The sequence below is a fragment of the Bufo bufo genome, chromosome 2 (assembly GCF_905171765.1).
Source record: "Bufo bufo chromosome 2, aBufBuf1.1, whole genome shotgun sequence".
NCBI classification, from domain to species: domain Eukaryota; kingdom Metazoa; phylum Chordata; class Amphibia; order Anura; family Bufonidae; genus Bufo; species Bufo bufo.
In genome coordinates this window covers 729502273-729526180 of record NC_053390.1, presented here as the reverse complement: position 1 = coordinate 729526180, position 23908 = coordinate 729502273, and the positions used below count along the sequence as shown (strand labels likewise).

Sequence of the window (23908 nt, the reverse complement as noted above, 5' to 3'; positions counted from 1 at the left end):
TAGCCAAGCCCATAGCAGTGATAAAACAGAAGTCCCACAGCAGTGAATGGAGAGGAGACCACACAAGTCGTCCCCTCCATTCACGGGCAGGACCCCTTTCTTGAGATAGGAGCAGGTCTCAGAGATAGGACTTGCATCTATAACACATTTATGGCATATCCTATCAATATGCCATAAATGTCCACATAGGACAGACAAGAAACACAATTTACTATTTCTATTCACTTATCTCTCCATACTTGTAATATCCTAAGTCGTCGATTTCAGAGTCCCTTACCGGCTAGCAGGGCAGGGTCCACCAGTGTATGTTTGGAGACAGTGATGAGTTTGCTGAGAAGGTGAACAGTCATTTCCTGGGTGGACACAGAGGTAAAACCCTTCAAGAAGAGCTGCTGAAGACCAGGAAAGTTATTCCATTTAAGTTTGTCCTGCACCTTTTCAATCTTCTCTCGACTCTCTGATTTATCCAGAGGCATCTGAGTAAGCAGCTTGTTGAGTAGCTTCAAAGCAAGTAAGTACTCATACTCATAGTCTGATTCCAGCAAGGACGCTGCTATCCAGAAAATGGTGGCCATTAGATTGGTTGGGTCAGTAGTGGGCTGCAGATCATGCATTCCGCCCTCTCTGAGAGAGGAAAGGCTTCTAGTTCTTGCTAAGCTGCCTCCATGATTTATCCTGCCATCCATTATATCCAGTGTGTTGCTTCGACGCCTGTCTCCTCTACGGTCAGCCATTAAGCTTAGCCGCAAAGAGTTGCTTCTAGCATTGTTGCAATAACCCATAAAGTTCCCGCTGCTCAGAGGACTTGTGCTTAGATTCAGCTGACCAGTGCTCTTCCGGTTCAAAGCATTCTTGTTTCCCATCATGGGTTCATGGTGAGACGTTCTAAAACACAATAAAGAAATGATGTAGGAGTAAATCAAAGAGAACAAATAGGATTTCAAATAAATCCCCATAAAGTGATCACTTACTGAGCGAGGGCTGACAGGAGGTCATAATGCTTCATGGTTTCTGACAGCGTGTCTATGGCCGACTCCAGTGTAAGGAGAAGCTCGATGACAAAACCCTGGGAAAAAAATATAATTAAACAAGGTTATATCTGATCTCGATTTCTTCAGCTGATAGAATTCACTTTTTTGTGTAAGTATAGAAGGGAAGGAATTTTTTTTTCTGTGGAACTTGCTGCAAATCTGCATATGATACATGGGGGATTCTGCTGGGGATTCACAGCATTTTTCACACTCGCTACAGTGAAAGTGGTGAAATCCATTATGTCCACAGCATTTCTGCACAAGAACAAGCTTGCTGTGGATTTGAAAATCTCCAGTTATTATCTGTACGGATAAGCATGTGGATGAGTTTTGCTAAATCCCATTCACTTGCCTTGTGCTGTATTGCGCTGCAGATCACACCTGTGCAAATCCACAGGTAAAATCCTCAGCAAATCCAATGTGTATGGATTCACCCCTAAAAGGTATGTCCAACCTTCATACACCATTCTGCTTACACTGTACTTTAAGGATAAAGTGACATGAAACTGTTTAGTAAAGGGATCAGCAATCACCGGTACTCCAGCTGTACTGAAACTACAACTCCCAGAATCCTCCTTACACTTCAATGCAAGTTACAAGAACAGCCTATTACGGTAAGTGTGCATGCTGGGAGTTGTAGTTGCTGAAGTGCTGGGGTTTGCTGATCGCTCGTTTAGTAAATATAATATGTACAGTAGTAATGGTCCTGAGTAACAGCCTGCATTATAAGCCACAGCTGCATTAAGAACTCGGCAGAGACTTTCTCTTGTTAAGGCTACATGCACACGAACGTTGTTGGTTTCCGTGTCCGTTCCGTTTTTTTTTTTGTGGATAGGATGCGGACCCATTCATTTCAATGGGTCCGCAAAAAATGCAGACAGCACACAGTGTGCTGTCCGCATCAGTATGTCCGTTCCGTAGCCCTGCAAAAAAAAAAACAGAACATGTCCTATTCTTGTCTGTTTTAGACATTGTTACAATGGATCCGCAAAAAACAAACAAAAAAAAAAACGGATGGCATATGGATGTCATCCGTTGTTTTTTTGCAGACCGCGTGCATGTAGCCTAAATGTCTGCACAAAGCTTATGCTGGTGACTTACATTCTGCTAAGTGCTATCTTTGCCCCAGTCAAGTCAGCTGCTAGGCCTGTGTCTGACAACAAGTTTGTTGTCTGTTTCCAGTGGCAACCAACAAGATTGTGAGTTCAGCTCTAGGGTATAATATAGGCTGTAACTCATGATCAGTTCAAGATAAGTAATTTACAAAGTTACAAAGCATGTTGCTTAGATGTATTCTTTATGTAAATTGTACAATGGTGGACATAAACTTTAGTAACTGTCCAATGGAGTATTCCAAAAGATAATGATCTTTTAAGCATAACATATTAAAGTGTCTATATGTACACGCGCAATGGAAAATGCGTGTTTAAACATGACACCCGCTCAGGAGGGGAATGGGTACCACAGCTGCCAGGTTTCTGCGTTTTAAACACCTGGAGCTAAGGACTGTGATCGGCAATACCAATCGCAGACATTTAACTCCTCAGATGCCATGGTCAATTGTGACCACAGCATCTGAGAGGCTAAGATTGGGAGAGCCGTTCGTTTGTTGTAGCAGCCTTGAGCCTTCTAACGACTCCAAGGCTACCACAGCGAAAGTTCCTATGGAGCCCAGTATACTGTAATATACTTAAGAAAGGAAAACCCTCTAAACAGAAAACCATAGTATACAGAAAACCATGTCTGTCACAAAAAGAAAAAAAGTTACCTGAGCCTCCTCCCCTGCATCCCCCACGGTCTCTACTAATCTTGAAAGGACATCTGAAAGGGTTTGTGCAGAAAGAGGCTGCTTGAGGGCACGGAAAATCTGGAATGACCGTCCAGCATAATGGCGAGAGGAGCAAGACAGCGCTGTCTGCAGTGCTACCTCACTCAGATGCTGCTCCAGTTGGAACCCTGGAAGGGAACAGTACAGGTAATATTACACCCCATCTATATAATATCTGCACGTAGTATTACATCTCATCTGTATACCTGTCTCATCATTGACAAAGGTCTAAAATTACTTATAACTCAATTACTTAGCATAGGGTTTTCTGAGATTTTACCAGTGATAATCTATCCTCGGGTGTTTGAGAAGGCACTGGCGCTCGGACTTCTCCCAGCTCACCAAGCACAGCGTCGTACATTGTATAGCGGCTGTGCTTTGTATCGCAGCTCAGCCCCATTCACTTCAAAGGACCTGAGCTCCGCCTAAGCCACGTGACCAATGAACATGTCATCACTGCCCTAGAAAAAGTTGTGAGAAGGCCGTGGGGCAACTGTGAGTGCCGGTACCTTCTCAAACATCTGATCGGGGGTGTTGGAAACAGTCTGTTTGAAGAGGCCTGCCTTTGGCCTGCCTGTATTAAAAATATCTGAACGTGTAAACCTGTCCAACATCTCACCAGAACTTCAAATTCAACAATTTTGTCTTCTGTTTTTTTTTTTTGCTTTTTTTAAATTAAAACTGAAATCAGAAATTTAGCATTTAATTTTGCAATTCCTTAGCTATTTGTATCTGCATGAAGGCTTGTTTAGGTGGATGGAGCATGAAGAAATTTACTGAAAAAGTTTTTCTTAGTTTACAAAAAAGAAAAAGAAAAAAACCTTTGAAAAGCCTGGAACTACTGAAGAAATTACCCCCAGATTACACATACCTGATCTGCAGTGCTTGAAGACAGTGACCACATGCTTTAGAAATACGGTAAGTTGCTCAGCACTTTTAATTGAAGGATTTTTCGCAGAAACATCTTCATGGTTCCACAGAGGTCCTCTTTTTCTAAAATGCAAATAAGGAAAAAAATTATAAAAAGCCCTTGTAAATAATACAGTTACAAATATATTTCTTAGTATGCTTGTAAACAATACTGCTTTTCTTTAATGGGGTTTTCCTGCCTTTTAAACAAACCTGCTGCTGTGAGAAGAGTGGTTCCGCAGTGGTCTCCGCTGCTCTCAGACTGGCTGCGGGCTCTTCTGCTCAATACCCACCCAGATGTGTTCCGAAGTCTTTCGGTTCTGCCGCATTTACAGTATGCAAACCCATTTAAAGCAGTTGTAACAGGACTGCAATGTTTCACGTACCCACAGGATAGATCTCACAGGTGTCCGATTGCTGGGACGTAACAAGAACAGGGGTCCCGTGTCCACTGTCCGAATACAGTGGCCGTCATGCATGCTGCCACTCCATTCATAGTCCATGGAACTGCCAAAGAAAGGCCAAGTATAGGACTCTGCTATGTCCCATAGAGTTAAATGGAGCAGCTATAAGCCTGCTTGACCATCACACCACTGAAAGGGGGGACAAGTGACCCCAATTCTCGTGATTGAGGGGGTCCCAATGATAGCTCCCTGAGCTATCTGACATGTCCCACCTATTCTATTGAGAAAACCCATTTAAGGTGAGAAGCTGAGAGATTGTGTAAATGGCACTAGCCATCTTGTACTGGTCTTACAAGAAAGCTGACCAAGCTGTTCCAGTGACAGTTATGTTATGCCTATGGTCAATTTAAGGGAGTATTTGCATCTTTTACATGTATGGCATGTCCACAGCGCATACAATAAATATCTGACAGATGCAGGCCCCACCAGACATTTATGACATATCCTGTGGATATGCCAAACAGGTCTAAGGCAGGAATTCCACTTTAACTAAACAAGAAAGCAAAGCTGAGTGATAGCTTTTGAACGGTCTGCAGAATTATAAATGCAGCTGTGAAGAACCCTGGGCCAGAACTAATGACTGATAAAAGACAAGTTGCACAAAACTTTCCTAGTTATATTATACCTAATATAAGCTGTAAAATGGTTGACGCTACCAAAACTCTCAAGATCACACTTCTCATGAACGGGGAAACATCCATGGGTTCAGATGTTCTGTTTGGAAGAAGATGACTCCTACTTCTTTTCTCAACACCTTCATCCCTATTAGCAGTGGCCTGAACAGCACATCTCTATCTAAGTTAACGGGTTGAACATTTTTCCTCTAGCTGGACAGACATTTTAAGATAAGCTAAATTCTGTTGCTGAGAGAACCAGAATGTGGCAAAGATAATTTGTGAAAAACTGCCGGTTTGTCTCATGACTAAACATTACATTCCTCTGTTAGATCACAGAAAACAGGACAAGTTTTTAATTGCAGCCACTTAAAAATGTGCTCATGTGTCTAGATATTGCTGTTTCATACTTGTTATGGCGCCCCCTGGTGTTATTTTGATTCCCTTTCAAAATGTCCACCTAAAGCATCCATAGCAGGGGAAAAAAAGATGCCACTAATGCTCTGATTCTTAATGGCTAGTCAACACATTAGCAGGAATCACTGTGGCGTCCATGTACAAGAGCATTCGGGCAGCAGAGGTAATGAGCGACACATTACATGAATATTCTGAGTAGGAGTCAAAAGAACAACCATAACACATATATATATATATATATATATCAGCAATATTTCTATTTTAGGCAGCTTCCAGAAAATAACAACATTTAACTTGCCACAAGTGCTGCTTTACAGTCGTACCCTTTGCTCCGAGTGGCAGCTGTAGTGGTCTCCTGGTTGGATGCTACAGCTGTCACTCAGGGGGCAGAAAGCACGTCCCGGTGAGAGACCGCATCCTAAGCACTCACAGGCGTGACACCCATTGAAATAAAAACTTCATTGGCTTGGACCTGCTGATAATACAAGCTACAATAAAGGTATGATTACCTACCTCGCCCCAACCCCTGACCAGCTCTGTCAGCAGTTTTGCAGGGTCAAAACTGTTGTCAGACACCCTTTAAATAATTTCAATTGAAATGCTTTAATGTTTTGCATTCTCTTGGTTGATATTGATAATCGGGTACAACCGGTACATGACATTGTTTTCATCCTATAAACGGCGACCTTTACAAAACATGAGAAATGAAGTTCTAACCTGCTATAAAACAGACATATTAGTATACAAATCGAGAAGAAGCCTACCTTGATGTAATGAACTCTATGAGTGTTTTGACCTTCTCGTCCTGCTCCACAGAGAGATCAGTCTCATTGAGGATGCTTGTATGCAAGTGAGAGACAGCAGTGCTTGTATTCCCTAAGCTAATGCTAGAAGAGGTAGAACTGGAGCTGAGCCCTGAGTCCGTCATGGGGGAAGGCTGGTATTCAGGAATAAAGTCATTCATACCTGAAAAGGCAAACAAAAAAAATGATACCTCACGTACAAACAGGTCTAATTACTGTAAGTTCGTGTCCAGTAATTTCATCCTGGTGCGGTGAAAAGGACAGCGTCTTACCTGTGAAGGAGAACTCTAGATGTGCATTGCTTTTTACAGTCAGTACCCGAGGTTCATTACATTCCCTATTCCTGAGGAGAATGGACGCCACAGTCTGCACACTGCTATTAGATCCCACAACAATCAATAGATGTAGAAGCAGGCGCTTACAATGCTCATACACTTCAGGGTGGTAGTGGTCAAAGCCTAAAAATAAAATGACCAACACATAAGAAACTAGCAGCAATAATTCCACGTTTCTCTCCACGAAGTACACATCTAGCTAGATAATTATTCCTCCGCAGATATTTATGGCCTATCAACCCGCCGCTAACTCTAAAATGCCCCACTTCTGACCTTGTCCCGCCTGGAAGCAAACGCCAGAGGTAGTTGGAACTACCGATACAGCTGAACAGGCTGTGCTACACCGTTTACTCGGCTCCCATACAAGTGAATGGGAGTTAGAGAAACCGCGTGGCACAGCCCGCTCAGCTGTTTCCGTAGTTCCCAGCATGTCTGCCCACCGCATCCTGGGTCGGTTCTGAGATGGGAAAAGCTACCCCGTATTAATATACAGAATTCAACTGCATAATCCTGTAACCAGAACAGCTCTTTATGAATCGGACTGAAATGAACCACACATAAGAAAATAAAACATCGCTTCAGTGCAATAGTAAACCAGCACAGTCAGTGTAAAGAACACAATTCTAAACTGGTAAAAAGCAAGCAGTTACCTATAAAGATGGCATGCAGTAAAAGATGCAGGTAGCCTCCCCACTCCACCTTCACACTATGATCAATGATCAGATCTGTCAGGAGGATCACTGCTATGTTGCACCTACAAAATACATTAACTAGTTAAAACACAAAAAATGACCTTAACCATAGGGACGTAAAAAAGACATGGAACTAAGGATAAGAATGCAGAATCTAGAACGGTTAGGCATGTGACTAGTACCTGTGCAGTGATGTGCCAGGGGATGTAGTCTCTGGCAAATAATCCACAAGGGGTGACCAGCAACCTCCTGTGGGTGGGAAGGGCAGAGGCTCTGCTCGGTTGTGTTCCATCACTTTTAAGCGCCAGTTAGAGAACAGCGGCATAGAGTCATCTGCAACACAACCAGGCGACGTCAATAGTCAGGATAAGCTTAACAAGGTCCAGTACATTAGAGAAGAAAGAATGAGATCTAAACAGGTTACACTTTAACTAGACAGTCTATATCGCAGAGGGGCTGCTGGATGATACATGTGGTGCATCAGCAGACCATCTAAATTTATACCACCTACTGGCTTACTTTGCACCAGAATTGTGCATGGTGCCACATCTTAGGTCATGCCCCCTTACTCACAAAGCCACAGCCACCTGTAGAGTGCAAAGCAAAAAGTGGGAAACTAAAATGTTTGACAATTCGGAGTTAATAAGGGGGTGATGATGTCTGTAAAGCGCTATGGAACATGTCAGCACTATATACGCAAGTAAAATAAATAACTAAATAAGTCACTTGGGCCGAGTGGATGGCGACCTCTAGGACTCCGCCTGTCATCCATTACACAGACAACCCATTGATCTGAAGAAGAACTGGGCAATGCTTCATTTCCCCTGTTGTGGTGCTGCACAGATGATCGTGAGACACTTTGTATTCAGCTTATTTTGAAGGTGTGCTTTTATCGAGCAGAGATTGTCTAAAAGCAAAGGACACTGCTAATAAATGAGGTGCACGGAGTGTGCACCAGAAGTCTGACTCAATTTGAGCCAACATTCGGGCACACTTTCATTAGTATATCTGCAAACACTGCACTAAAATTCCGGCAGCGGGCATGTGGTGTCTGCCTCCCACTGACTTCAGTGCTGCAATTTGTGGGGCACAGGTTTAGAGTGACGACCGCGCTAGGAAAGGACATGTCCCTTCTTGATACAGTGTACGGACAGTCTCTTCGAGCCATGGCGGGTATCTGCTTGCGATTTAGCTCCATTCAATGGCGCCAAGCCACCAGTTGGTACGTGGTCTCCAAACTGAACAGCAGCAGCAGAAATCGCGGTGGTTTCTTTGGCGGTATATGCAAGGGATTTTGACAGCATCAAAATCCGCCCTGTGAATGGTCCCTTAGGGAAGCAAAAACTCAGTAATAGTACAGGATGCATGTATCAGATTAGAAAATGGCTGCAGCTGAACATTGCAAATATTACAGGGAAATTTCACTCAATGGGGGGAGATTTACCATTTAATTACACCTGATTTTTTGGCATTAAGAGTCACAAAGTCTGATTTGAAAAAACTTTTAAAATACCACTGAGATTAAATCTAGAGGCAACTGGCACTTTTATGCCACCCTCGCCAGTTTCTGAAAAGAGGAAATGGCAAGGGCGGGGCTTGGTGCAGATGGCAGGTCCATCGGCTGTGGCACATTTATAATCGTACCAGTAACTGGAGTACATGATGACTGAAATCTACACCAGCTATGTGCGTAGATGGTGTCAATTTCAGTCTGGTCCATGGACTGCCGGAGGAGGCATTACATTTATGACAAGGAATGAAATGCCTCCTAAAGAGGCACAGGGCTCCTACAGTCAGACTGTCACCAATTCGCAGAGTTAAAGGGTTAATCCCATCTCAGACATTGGAGGCATATCGCTAGGATATGCCCCCAATGTCTGATAGGTGCGGGTCACATCTATGCCAAGAATGAAGCCTGCAAAGTCCCAGAGGGCGTACCGCTTGGCTATTTTCGGCGCTCCCATAGTAATGAATGGAGGGTGGCTGCGCATGCCTCTGTATTCACAGCACCCATGAGACAAGGCCTGTTGTCAAGAAAGGTGTAGGTACCAGAAGTAAGACCCACATCTATTGGACATTTTTGGCATATGCTGTGGAAATGGTGGAAATACCCCCTTTTAAATGCTGCACAACAAGGTATAAAACAAAAAAAACATGAACATGATTACTTTTTTCCTCCTCGTAAGACCCTCCAGAACTGCTGCTGTATCGGGACTCCAGTCTATGGTGCTGGCGGTTTAGGTTGCTATTCAGACCACTGTAGATATCAAGATGGGCATAGCTATAAAAAAGCAAGGGGAGATTTCATATATATGGCACGCTTGCAATTTCTAAATCAGAAAAAGGAGATTATAGTACAGCCATGAGCTAAAATATAAGAGTATGTAACTAACAGCCTGTCCCTCCACAACAGGTAATGCACATTCCATGGTAACATCAGCCATTTACAGCTTTTCTAAATGGATTATACCATAAGCCTGTATAGGATTCTTGATCTTCTTTTCCACCGAACACATATTAATGCCAATCCCAAGAATTGTGTAATTCCCATGCTGTATTACTATCTGTCATCTGTGAGAGGATTTTCCATGTGACGTCTTGTCCAAACATAATCTCGTTTCTATAATGGCTTCTCTTTTCCATTTTAAGGACTGCACTAGAGGATTGAAATGTGTCTTTAATCTTTCTAGCTTTATGGTCCTACCCCCTCTACTGCTGCACTTTCTTGATGAGAAACTAATGACAAAGATAAAGTCGTTTTCTGGGACTTAGATACTGATCACCTATCCCTAGGTAGGTCATCAATATCAGATCGGAGGTGATCCTACACCCAGCACCCACATCGAGCAGCTGTTTAGGGTGGAAACACTGAAGACTATATAGTGGATGAAGCTGGAAGAAGAAGGCACCTTCCACTGTGTGACCCTGAAAGAAATATTACTATACATAAAAGCTTACTAAAAAGCTGTCCTTTAATTATACATATTTCTACAGGTCAGACTATACCAATATGGGTGGGACCATGACAACTTCACATGTAGCCTGCCAATACCATCATAAGCACTGCAGACATACGGTTTTACCACAAATCTGGCTAATGTCCCAGCTCTACACCTGCTGTATAAGCTGCTATATAACTGCAAAACCTCAAGTCTATTCCAAATCAATGTGTTAATGTTCTCCAAATTTGGCTGCGCGGTGGCCACTACCAGTATACTTACTTTTCCTCAATGCCGTCCCTTGTATGCTTGTTCTCATGACTGCTCTCAGTAGGAGCTACCATTGTATTGCTGCTGGATGTGGTTCCTGCCAAAACAATACATACAATTAAGAAGAACCCTAGATAAAGATGAATTAATCATCTGCACAGGAGTGCACCACTGGCGGTAGCCACTGGGAAGAGGATTTGGAGCTCTGCGTGTTAAAAAAAAAGGGGACTCTGACCCCTATCATAATAAATTGAAATTTTGGACCTAAATAAGAAATAGTGCTCAGAGAAGTTACTGTGTGCAAGCCATTTATGTAAGTCACTAAAGGTAATGAAAAGTTTTTATTGTATATACAAAGACCTATCTTCAAAAATGACTATTACAGTATTGGGGATGCAATATTCCTCTTTACCTGAGGTGACTGAGGGTATTTTATAGCTTGAAGTGATCCGGTAATATGGTGGATTGTCCATGTGTGTCACTCCAGAACTCACTGGGTCGGTAAGCTGCAGCTCATTGACCAGTTCCTCTAAGAGCTGCATGGTCTTATCTCTGCCCAGATACACAATCACCTTCTTCACCTGAATACCAAGAAAGTAAGGGCACAAGGTTAAAATGTATGGTCTCCAAACCTGAGGGGCAGGCGGCTGTCATAAAAAGGGGATCTGCAGTCCTTAAAGGGTTGGGTAGGAAAAGGAGATTCAGTCACGTTAAATACTCACATAAGGCAGGAGGCTGGGTTCGCTGTTAACTCCGCAAATGCTTATAAGAAAGTGCAAAATAATTTTCAGATTCTTCGGCCAGCCATCTGCAAGGGTGGTCCACACGTTTTCAATTTCTGACCAAGCCACCTCATCGCCATACTGGAAGTAAATCACATTTAAGTGAAAGCTGTGCTCAGAACACGCAAATATCCATTCTCTGAACTTAGAAGCTTCCCATATTTTTGTTAAGTGTTGTAATGGGAGACCAAGAAACACATAAAAGACCATTTAGTGTTAAAATGAAAACATTTGTCTTTTTAATACCCACAATATGTCAATATCGAAACCACAGCCGGCTTGGACAGCAGTTACCTGTGTACTTTGTGGACAGCACACCTAACTTCACTGCGCATGTCCAGAATGTAAAAGCAGCGCTCCAGAATGTCAAAGACCCTCCAGTACTGAAGACTCCTGGTAAGCCATTTACATATTACATGGCAACTTTGCTCATGACGTGTCAAATGGCCAAAGATTGCAGTGTAGTGCTGCCTACATAGCAACTAATGTAAGTAAATGACCTGCAAATTGCCAAGACCGCCACTTGACAGCTGCAAGGAATCCCACAGGATAGGATTTCTTGTGACTGTTGGGTGGTGATCGCCAGTGATGGTCAGTTCGCAGTGTTCGCCAACGAACACATGCGGACTTCCATCTTGACTCACCCGTCCGGCGATGCACAGGTAAGCCCTTACCTGTGCCGGTCTGAAATCAAATGCGGTCACCGGGAGCAGGCAGTTCTGAGAACAGCCCGAGGAAGGCCCCCAGCGGCTGTTCTCGGAACTGCCTGCTCCCGGTGACTGCATTTGATTTCAGACCGGCTCACGGCACAGGTAAGGGCTTACCTTACCTGTGCATCGCCGGGTGGGTGAGTCAAGATGGAAGCCCGCATGTGTTCGTTGGCGAACACTGCGAACTGACCATCACTGGTGATCGCGAAAGCTTGTGGGTCACAATAAGACCCATTCACTTCCATTAGTTGCAAATACTTGCTACAATACAATCTCTGACATGACTAAAGACACCGTGTAGCCCCACCCTTATAAATTTTATTTCTCCCTCCTGGCAAAACATCCGATTTCAATAGGGGCATTTCCAGAAAGGTGTTTAGAAGATCTACAGCATCGTGGGGTTTTAAAGGGGTTGTCCAGATTCAGAGCTGAACACAGAAATGACTCCTTGTTCACCCATTCAGCCCGTATAAGTGGAGCATCAGAGAATTTCACGCTCCGATGCCCCGCCTTGCCCTGCGATATATTGCGCAGGACAAGGGCTGTTTTGTTTACATTTTTACACTGCTAGACAGAGACTTCCGCCTAGCAGTGATCATGGTGACATCACTAATGGGCGGTCTATAGTGCTGCGCTTAAGACCGGCCATTTGTGCCGGTGACATCACCGGGCTCACTGCTAGGCGGAAGTCTCCGCCTAGTATTCCTGTACAGAGATCCGGTACGTCACTGGACCTTGCCCTGTGCGATACAGCAGAGGGAAAGGGGAAGCGCTCTGATGCGTCACTCATTCATGCTGATTCAGCTCTGAACCCGGACAACCCCTTTAAAGATTGAAACTCTGGTCTTGCTTTAAAAAAAAAGGATATGAAATTCTGATATCCAAACTTGGCCATTTCTAGTGGTTGCTGTACGCATTTCCTATGGAAGATCTCCTTTACATTTGGCAACTTTCACAGATATATAGTTTGGAAATATTATATCTGTCATATTCATCTGTCATATGTTGGTCAATCCTTCACAATCAAATGCAGCATACAGCACAGATTGTGTAACTTGCTGGAAACCTTTGTGAAGACTGGGCACTCAGTGCCCTCTCCCCCTATCTGCCCTGATCCTAAAGTTTTAGCAATTTTTGAAATTCCGTTTGAAGACTAAAAGAAAGGCCAGAAAAATAATAAAGGTCTAAAAGACTACAATGGTTTCCAGATGCCATCAGAAATGACAATCCACTACGCCCTGCTGTAAACAGACATGTATTACCTTAGCGGTCATGTACAGTAAGTTGTTCAAGACCATGGCTGTGGCTTGAGGTGAACCCCATCCCTCTCCTCTCAGCCAGCGCCTGCTGTTGACCATCACATCTCGGTCTCTTAGTGACTCCTCTACTTCATCCTCGTGTCTGCGGACTGTGGGCAAAGGCTTCAAATCTACCAGTTCTATGTTGTTCATCCAGGGAAGTAAATAGTGCAACATCACCTGACGGCCAGCAGGGTGCGCAGTCTGTATGCGCTGACTGATTTCTGGGGGGAAAAAATTTAGAAAAAATGCTAAATATACCAAGTACATTGTAGTCATATTAAATATACATTACTTAACTACACTTTAGCAAAACTTCTGATCCGTCATAGCGACACATAAAAGGTTTTGATTGGTGGGGGTCCTAGTGCTGAGACCCACCTTGATCGCTAAAACAAGGAGTAAGATGCGCCCAGCTGAGCTCTGTCTCTCCTCCCTGCTGAAGATGGAAATGTCGCTAAGACATAGCAAACGGTTTGATAAAGTGTAGTTACTCTTCATAGGGGTTGTCCCACAAAATAAAAAAGTATACATTTTTCAAAGCAACACCTGACTTTTTCTAAATTCTCTGTCCAGCGCACTGAGGCTGACATACATGAGCTGTTCCGTTCTTCAACTCCCACCAGCTGCAGCAGAAAGGACATGTCCCCTGAGCTGCAAGCTTGAAATAAAGCTAGCAGTGCAATTGCAGCAATGAATCAGTATTGCCCTGGATCTATGTGAGGTACAGGGCTGGTTCTAGCTTTATTAGAAAGAGATTGTTAGGTGCTATATGATGTCTGATTTTTTTACTGTCATGTACTATATGATGTCTGATTTTTATTTTTATTTTACATTGCTCATGGGAAAACCTCTTTAAAGAAGTCCGGGTGATAAATTTACAGGTGTGAAGTGGAAATGTTACCAGACGGCAGTTTGCGTCATAGGGAATATCAGAAGACCTCAAGGAGTAATTCTAAAATGATTATGTGACCTGCCAGGTACCCTGGGGTCAGTTGTAGCCACTCTATTAGGGCTCGTTCACACAAACGTTTTTTGCGTTCCGTATACGGGCCGTTTTTTTGCTTTCCGTATACGAAAAAAAACAAAAACTGAATGTACTCCATATGCATTCCGTTTCCGTATTTCAGTTCCGTTGAAAGATAGAACATGTCCTATTATTGCCCACAAATCACGTTCCGTGGCTCCATTCAAGTCAATGGGTCCGCAAAAGAAAAATGGAATACATACGGAATGTACTCCGTATTTCTTCCGTATCCGTTCCGTTTTTGCGGAACCATCTATTGAAAACCGGAAACACTACTGAAAAAAAAACAAAAAACGGAAAAGCGGCCCGCAAAACACTGAAAAAGACATACGGTCGTGTGAACGAGCCCTTAGGGCAGGGGTACTCAACTGGCGGACCGCGGTCCAAATACGGACCGCGGCCGCCAGTTGTCCGGACCCCGGCCATCCTTCAGAGCGCTCCTCCAATCGATTCAGTTCAGAGTGATCGGATCCGTTTGAACCGGCTCAGCTCAGTCACAGCACACAGCAATGCTGACAGAGACGCTCAGCTCACGCTGGCAGCAGGAGCCTGAGGGCGGGACTGGGAGGAGTCAGTAATATGATCCTAGAGTGGAAGCTGGCTTCTGCCAGCCCCACCCCTCCCCGCCCACCAACCAATCACCGACCAGAGCTGAGGGGGCGAGGCCAGCACAGCACAGTAGCAGCTCTGACGCGAGTCCTCGGAGTAGTGCAGGGTCAGGGAGTCTAAATGAATGGAGAATGAGTCACAAGAACCTAAAGATCCGACTCAGTCAGTGACTCATTCGATTCATTGAGTTAGAAGAGCCGAGAGTCAGACTGTAGAACAGGTTACACTGAGGCTGTCGGCTCATGTTGCAGCAGTGATAAGATTAAGGGACAGGAGCAGAGAGATAAGAGAAGGGACAGATGACACAGTTCAGCACATAGTTTTCCCTGTGCATTCACATTTCACATCACTTGATTCGTTGTACTACTGTCAGTGTCAGACTGTTGTCACTGTGGGGAACAATGCACAACAGACAACAATTCACATTGCACACCACAGTGACAGCTTCCTCCTGTCCGCCTGTCCAACGTCAGCCTCAGCTTCCCTTTACTATAAAAAAATCACTCTTCCTGACTCACTCAATACTAATCAGAGACGAGTTCAACTTCAGAGAGCTGAAGAGCCGACTCACTGCAGTGTCACTGACTGAGTCAGCAGCTGCGCATGCGCACCGGCACCTAGAGTCTTCAGTTCACTTGCGAGTCAGCTCAGCAGTCTGACTCGCCAAGTGAACCGAAGATCCGATTCTGATCCGAATGAGCTGATTCAAATGAACCGATTCACCTAAAAGATCCGAACTTCCCATCACTATCTCCTGCACACTGTGCCGTGCAGGAGGAGGAGCTTACCGGCGCACTTCCTCCTGTCCCAGAGCGCAGTGAGACAGGCCGGCTCCCTCCACATATAGCGCTCCTCCTCCTGCACACTCTGATACGTGCAAGAGGCGGAGCTTACCGGCGCACTTCCTCCTGTCCCAGAGCGCAGTGAGACAGGCCGGCTCCCTCCACATATAGCGCTCCTCCTCCTGCACACTCTGATATGTGCAAGAGGCGGAGCTTACCGGCGCACTTCCTCCTGTCCCAGAGCGCAGTGAGACAGGCCGGCTCCCTCCACATATAGCACTCCTCCTCCTGCACACTCTGGTACGTGCAAGAGGCGGAGCTTACCGGCGCACTTCCTCCTTCCCAGGGGCGCAGTGAGAGACGGCTCCCTCCACATGCAGGCACCAGCGCTTTCTCCCTCAGTGCGCTCACAGGTCCCTCCTCCTCTGCAGCAGCGGCAGCACATAAGGGAGCTTCAAGCTCCAAAGGACACTTACGTGCTGCTGGAGAGGGGAGGGACATCACCACTGCCACCAATGAAATAAATGTCACATTTGGAAAGTAAGGGGTGCGTGGAGAGGGCTACAGAGAGGCGGGAACACGTCACTGACTCCAGTGTCATGTTCCCATCTCCCCTGGGCCATCTTCTTTAGGTAACCTGATTAAATAAAGTGATTAAGCCCCATCAAACCATAATAGTTTTGTTCCGCATCCAATTCCCATTATTGGGGCATTGGATGCAGACCCCTTAGTTTCAATGGAGCGGAAAAAGATGCAGACAGCACACTGTGTGCTGTCTGCATCTCTTGGGGCCCCATTGTAATTAAGGGGCCGCATCCAATCCCCCAATAATGGGAATTGGATGCGGAACAAAACTATCATATGTCTGTTCTGTGGCTTGGGTTGCCAGCCGGCCAGTAGTTCACCAGCAAGGCTGGTATTTTAGTTCCCTTGCCGGTGCCAGAATTTTCCTGTAAGGACTGTTAGGGTACTTTCATACTTGCGGCAGGACGGATCCGACAGGCTGTTCACCCTGTCAGATCCGTCCTGCCGCTATTTCGCCGGACTGCCACTCCCCATTGACTATAGCGGGAGTGGAGCTACGGTGCAGCATGGCAGTGCACGGCGTGAGGCCGCCAGACGGAAAAGTCGGACATGTAGTACTTTTAGTCTGGCGGCCTCTCACCGTGCTGCGCCGTAGCTCTGCCCCCATCCCCATTATAGTCGATGGGCACAGAGCAGCGGCACGGCAAAGTAGTGGCAAGATGGATCTGACAGGGTGAGCAGCCTGTCGGATCCGTCCTGCTGCAAGTGTGAAAGTACCCTTACTAATGAGCGCTTCCATCATGGAACGCCCATTAGTACAGCCGTTACCTCCACCGCTACTTGTGCTAGTAAAAAAATAAATAAAATTACGGTACCTCCACCTCCATTTGCTCACGCTGTGGAGAGCACTCCCTGCTGACTAGAAGCTCAAGACAGGACCTACAAGACGTCATCACGTTGGAGCACCGGTCCTGAGCTTGCAGTCAGCAGCGAATGTTCACCGCAGCCAGGTGAATGCTAATTTTATTTTATTTTTTTGCAAAAGCAGAGAAGGGGGGCACTAATGGGGGCATTACTCTTACTGGGGGCACTAATGGGGACATTATTCTTACTGGGGGCATTATTCTTACTGGGGCACTAATGTGGCCATTACTAATTCTGGGACTTACCCGGGGCGCTCCACTATAACGTCAGAGCGCCCCACGCGCATGGATCACATGATCGCATGGCATCTTTACTGTTGGCGTTCAGCTCGGACCTTCACCTGACTGCAGACCCTGGTATGTGGACCTTTAATAAAACTAGTTGAGTACCCCTGCCTTAGGGTATCATACTGATGCTACCTTTCCTCGGTGTGTCCTACCAATAGGCTCTCTATACTGTGAAGTGCAGAATACATTTACTATACAGCCCTTAGCACGCTAAATTTACAATGACGGGAAATATACTGTGCAAGCTAAAGGCCCTTTTACATAGGTCGATGATCGTGACAATTATAGGAAAGAAGTGTTCCTGATAAATGCACAGTCTAACGGTGCCACCCATCAAGGACTGCGGTCACCATTTCTGGGCAGTAAATCGTGCTGTCTAAACAGCGATCTGCTGCCCAGAATCTGTGATTCTCTATAGGGATGAGTGACTGCAGCAGTGATCCTTTGTTTCCAAAGTGGATAGTGGAGGTGACTGCTGCATGTAAGTACCTCCTGTAACGAGCAGGCAATTATCGGAAAGAACAGTTCAATTATTCCTGATAACTGCCTGCTATGTTGTAATAAGAAGTAGTTGTAGAGCAGCACAAAATGGACCTTCTGACCTGTCCGGAATGCATCAGCCGTCATGGAACCGCCAATCCACCGCCGCCCCATGTATAATGGTAGATAAGAGAAGGTTTCACAGCAGCATATCCAGTGTAACTTTTATTGGGGACCAAGAGTGCACACACATAGCAATACGACGTTTCAGCTACGCAGTAGCCTTTCTCAAGTATACTGGTACAAAGTTATTCAAACATATAAATATCTTAATAAGCCCCCCCATGTGACAAAATAAGACCAATAAGCACAAGCAACTCTTTAGTACCACCTGTGTATTAATTAAAATGATCACTGCTACCAATAGAAATGTTGCACCACAATCATATGTACCTGGTATTCATTAGAGAAACTCCACCTGCATCGTCGTATTGGCAATACATGTCGGCGTCTCCATAGGTCCATTGCGCATGTCCGTGATGTCATTGCGTCGATGTATGGACGGGGCGCCGTCACCACAGCCAGCAAGAAAGCCGCACCCATCTCTACAGAAGCGCTGAATGTGAACCAATAGACACCGCTATTATCGGTCACATGCCAAGCGCGTCATCAATCACGTGACCATCACATGACCTGCAAAAGGTCCTAGAGCACTGTAAACATATGAAGGATAACAATAGATCTGCTCTGTAAACCACCGCTGTATGTTATATTTAATGCACAAAAAAGAGCAATCATATATCCCATAAGTCTCATTGTGTGGTTTGAACATAGAATAGAATATTAGGCAGAGCGCCAATATAATCGGTCACTGAAACCATATAGGAGACAATGACAATATCATTATCCACAAGTATTACCAAGACTCAGATACAAAATGGATATATATATAAAACAATGAGTAACCATGTACATTATGGGGCAAGTGATCATGTAAGTGAGATGCTTAAAAAATTAAAGTGAATAAAGGTGTGTGTAACAAATATATATATATATATATATATATATATATATATATATATATATATATATATATAGATACACACACCTTAAAATACCCAGTAAACATGATATACTGAATCGGACATCATCCTGTAAAAGTATTCTACCTATCTACATTGTTTGCATTAACCACCTCAGCCCCCAGTGCTTAAACACCCAGAAAGACCAGGCCACTTTTTACACTTCTGACCTACACTACTTTCACCATTTATTGCTCGGTCATGCAACTTACCACCCAAATGAATTTTACCTCCTTTTCTTCTCACTAATAGAGCTTTCATTTGGTGGTATTTCATTGCTGCTGACATTTTTACTTTTTTTGTTATTAATCGAAATTTAACGATTTTTTTGCAAAAAAATGACATTTTTCACTTTCAGTTGTAAAATTTTGCAAAAAAAACGAGATCCATATATAAATTTTGCTCTAAATTTATTGTTCTACATGTCTTTGATAAAAAAAAATGTTTGGGTAAAAAAAAAATGGTTTGGGTAAAAGTTATAGCGTTTACAATCTATGGTACAAAAATGTGAATTTCCGCTTTTTGCAGCAGCTCTGACTTTCTGAGCACCTGTCATGTTTCCTGAGGTTCCACAATGCCCAGACAGTACAAACACCCCACAAATGACCCCATTTCGGAAAGTACACACCCTAAGGTATTCGCTGATGGGCATAGTGAGTTCATAGAACTTTTTATTTTTTGTCACAAGTTAGCGGAAAATGATGATTTTATTTTTTTTTTTTCTTACAAAGTCTCATATTCCACTAACTTGTGACAAAAAATAAAAAATTCTAGGAACTCGCCATGCCCCTCACGGAATACCTTGGGGTGTCTTCTTTCCAAAATGGGGTCACTTGTGGGGTAGTTATACTGCCCTGGCATTCTAGGGGCCCAAATGTGTGGTAAGGAGTTTGAAATCAAATTCTGTAAAAAATGGCCAGTGAAATCCGAAAGGTGCTCTTTGGAATATGGGCCCCTTTGCCCCCCTAGGCTGCAAAAAAGTGTCACACATCTGGTATCTCCGTACTCAGGAGAAGTTGGGGAATGTGTTTTGGGGTGTCATTTTACATATACCCATGCTGGGTGAGAGAAATATCTTGGCAAAAGACAACTTTTACCATTTTTTTATACAAAGTTGGCATTTGACCAAGATATTTATCTCACCCAGCATGGGTATATGTAAAATGACACCCCAAAACACATTCCCCAACTTCTCCTGAATACGGAGATACCACATGTGTGACACTTTTTTGTAGCCTAGATGCGCAAAGGTGCCCAAATTCCTTTTAGGAGGGCATTTTTAGACATTTGGATACCAGACTTCTTCTCACGCTTTGGGGCCCCTAGAATGCCAGGGCAGTATAAATACCCCACATGTGACCCCATTTTGGAAAGAAGACACCCCAAGGTATTCATTGAGGGGCATGGCGAGTTCATAAATTATTTTTTTTTTTTGGCACAAGTTAGGGCTCTTTCACACCTGCGTTATTGTCTTCCGGCATAGAGTTCCGTCGTCGGGGCTCTATGCCGGAAGAATCCTGATCAGGATTATCCTAATGCATTCTGAATGGAGAGTAATCCGTTCAGGATGCATCAGGATGTCTTCAGTTCCGGTACGGAACGTTTGTTGGCCGGAGAAAATACCGCAGCATGCTGCGCTTTTTGCTCCGGCCAAAAATCCGGAACACTTGCCGCAAGGCCGGATCCGGAATTAATGCCCATTGAAAGGCATTGATCCGGATCCGGCCTTAAGCTAAACGTCGTTTCGGCGCATTGCCGGAGCCGACATTTAGCTTTTTCAGAGTGGTTACCATGGCTGCCGGGACGCTAAAGTCCTGACAGCCATGGTAAGTGTAGCGGGGAGCGGGGGAGCAGTGTACTTACCGTCCGTGCGGCTCCCCGGGCGCTCCAGAGTGACGTCAGGGCGCCCCAAGCGCATGGATCACGTGATCGCATGGATCACGTCATCCATGCGCATGGGGCGCTCTGACGTCATTCTGGAGCGCCCCGGGAGCCGCACGGACTGTAAGTATACCGCTCCCCCGCTCCCCGCTCCTACTATGGCACCCAGGACGCTATTAAAGTCCTGGTTGCCATAGTAACACTGAAAGCATTTGGAAGACGGTTCCGTCTTCAAATGCTTTCAGTACACTTGCGTTTTTCCGGATCCGGCAGGCACCTCCGGCAACGGAAGTGCATGCCGGATCCCAACAACGCAAGTGTTAAAGAGGCCTTAGCGGAAATTGATATTTTTTATTTTTTTCTCACAAAGTCTCCCTTTCCGCTAACTTGGGACAAAAATTTCAATCTTTCATGGACTCAATATGCCCCTCACGGAATACCTGGGGGTGTCTTCTTTCCGAAATGGGGTCACATGTGGGGTATTTATACTGCCCTGGCATTCTAGGAGCCCTAAAGCGTGAGAAGAAGTCTGGAATATAAATGTCTAAAAAATTTTATGCATTTGGATTCCGTGAGGGGTATGGTGAGTTCATGTGAGATTTTATTTTTTGACACAAGTTAGTGGAATATGAGACTTTGTAAGAAAAAAAAATAAAAATTCCGCTAACTTGGGCCAAAAAAATGTCTGAATGGAGCCTTACAGAGGGGTGATCAATGACAGGGGGGTGATCAATGACAGGGGGGGTGATCAATGACAGGGGGGTGATCAGAGAGTCTATATGGGGTGATCACCCCCCTGTCATTGATCACCCCCCTGTAAGGCTCCATTCAGATGTCCGTATGTGTTTTGCGGATCCGATCCATGTATCCGTGGATCCGTAAAAATCATACGGACATCTGAATGCAGCCTGACAGGGGGGTGATCAATGACATGGGGGTGATCAGGGAGTCTATATGGGGTGATCACCCCCCCTGGAAGGCTCCAGGGAGACGCCTGTATGTGTTTTGCGGATCCGATCCATCTATCAGTGGATCCGTAAAAATCATGCGGACATCTGAATGGAGCTTTACAGGGGGTTGATCAATGACAGGGGGGTGATCAGGGAGTCTATATGGGGTGATCACCACAGTCATTGATCACGCCCCTGTAAGGCTCCATTCAGACGTCCGTATGCGTTTTGCGGATCCGATCCATCTATCAGTGGATCCGTAAAAATCATGCGGACATCTGAATGGAGCTTTACAGGGGGTTGATCAATGACAGGGGGGTAATCAATGACAGGGGGGTGATCAGGGAGTCTATATGGGGTGATCACCACAGTCATTGATCACGCCCCTGTAAGGCTCCTTTCAGACGTCCGTATGCGTTTTGCGGATCCGATCCATCTATCAGTGGATCCGTAAAAATCATGCGGACATCTGAATGGAGCTTTACAGGGGTGTGATCAATGACGGGGGGTAATCAATGACAGGGGGGTGATCAGGGAGTCTATATGGGGTGATCACCTCCGTCATTGATCACTCCCCTGTAAGGCTGCATTCAGACGTCCGTATGTGTTTTGCGGATCCGACCCATCTATCAGTGGATCCGTAAAATTCATACGGACCTCTGAATGCAGCCTTACAGGGGGTTATCAATGACAGGGGGGTGATCAATGACAGGGGGGTGATCAGGGAGTCTATATGGGGTGATCAGGGGTGATCAAGGGTGAATAAGGGGTTAATAAGTGACAGGGGGGGGTGTAGTGTAGTGGTGCTTGGTGCAACATATTACTGAGCTGCCTGTGTCCTCTGGTGGTCGATCCAAACAAAGGGGACCACCAGAGGACCAGGTAGCAGGTATATTAGACGCTGTTATCAAAACAGCGTCTAATATACCTGTTAGGGGTTAAAAAAACACATCTCCAGCCTGCCAGCAAACGATCGCCGCTGGCAGGCTGGAGATCAACTCTCTTACCTTCCGTTCCTGTGAGCGCGCGCGCCTGTGTGCGCGCGTTCACAGGAAATCTCGCGTCTCGCGAGATGACGCGTATATGCGTGATTGTGCGCAGCGCTGCCACCTCCGGAACGCAAATCTGCGTTAGGCGGTCCGGAGGTGGTTAAACTCGATTATTTCAATCCCTGGGGTTGTAAAGCTTGTAAAGTGAAAATCCATTTCAACTCTTTTTTCTTTAGCCTACGTTCCCCGTCTCCTCCTCTCTTGGGAATCTGCACCGAGTCGATGACCCGGAATCTGAGTTGGCTGACAGTGTCCACAGTCCGAGAAATGTTTGGCGACTGGCTTATCCAGAATCCTTTTCCTTATAGTACTTTTGTGTTTGTTAATACGCTCCCTGACCTCCATGGTCGTCTCTCCCACATAGATTAAACTACAGGGACAGACGATCATGTAGATGACATACTTGGATCGACATGTGTAGTACTCTCTAATGTTGAATTTCTTGCCACTGTATGGGTGAACAAAGGTGTTACCTTTCAACATGTTTCCACAATTGCAACAACCCAAACATGGGAAATTGCCTGTCTTTCTAGGTTTTAAATATGTCTGACCTCCTCTATTAACCTCACATATGTCGGTCTTAATCAACTTGTCATGTAAGTTAACACCACGTTTGTATGCCATCAATGGCGGTTTGTCAAATTCACTTACTGAAGGGAGACCACTGTGTAAGATATGCCAATCCTTTCTCAGGATTTGTGCAATGTCTGTACTGTGGTGGCCATAGATAGATACAAACGGGATTCGTCCCATATTCCTGTTCCTAGAGGACACCTGAAAGGTGGAAACCCTGTCAGCCAAGGAGATTCGGGCCCTCGATCTGTGTAGCCACCTGCACGGATATTTTCTCTTGGCAAATGTATTGCACATCTCATCAATACGGTTCGTGAATACATCATCATCTGACACCACTCGTCTCACATGCAGCATCTGGCTCCAAGGTAAGGAGTCAAGCATGCGGCGAGGGTGGTTACTATCATATCTTAAAAGATTATTCCTATCTGTAGGCTTCTTATACAAATCCGTTTTTAATTGGCCTCCTTCTAGGTATACCCTGACGTCAAGAAACTGTAACTCCTCCTGAGAGGAAGTCACAGTGAATTGCAGCCCGGGAATCCCATGGTTAAGGTGTTGATGAAATTCATTCAAGGCGTCCATTGAACCACTCCAAATCAACTAAATGTAGTTTAATCTATGTGGGAGAGACGACCATGGAGGTC

General features: G+C 45.0%; 1 protein-coding gene across 10 annotated transcripts in view; it reads right to left on the bottom strand.

Moving 5' to 3' along the window:
- The window catches only part of FRYL (FRY like transcription coactivator), a 330165-nt gene that overhangs the window by 39610 nt on the left and 266647 nt on the right, over positions 1-23908 (bottom strand). For all 10 annotated transcript variants that reach the window (XM_040418890.1, XM_040418883.1, XM_040418887.1 and 7 more), the window contains 13 exons: positions 13057-13316; positions 11025-11165; positions 10715-10883; positions 10315-10399; positions 9262-9374; positions 7276-7426; positions 7052-7155; positions 6339-6524; positions 6028-6229; positions 3731-3852; positions 2800-2987; positions 972-1066; positions 278-885 (listed from right to left, as the gene is read on the bottom strand). In XM_040418890.1, the coding sequence (XP_040274824.1) occupies positions 278-885; positions 972-1066; positions 2800-2987; positions 3731-3852; positions 6028-6229; positions 6339-6524; positions 7052-7155; positions 7276-7426; positions 9262-9374; positions 10315-10399; positions 10715-10883; positions 11025-11165; positions 13057-13316 (2424 nt within the window). The remainder of the gene's footprint in view (positions 1-277; positions 886-971; positions 1067-2799; positions 2988-3730; positions 3853-6027; positions 6230-6338; positions 6525-7051; positions 7156-7275; positions 7427-9261; positions 9375-10314; positions 10400-10714; positions 10884-11024; positions 11166-13056; positions 13317-23908) is intronic.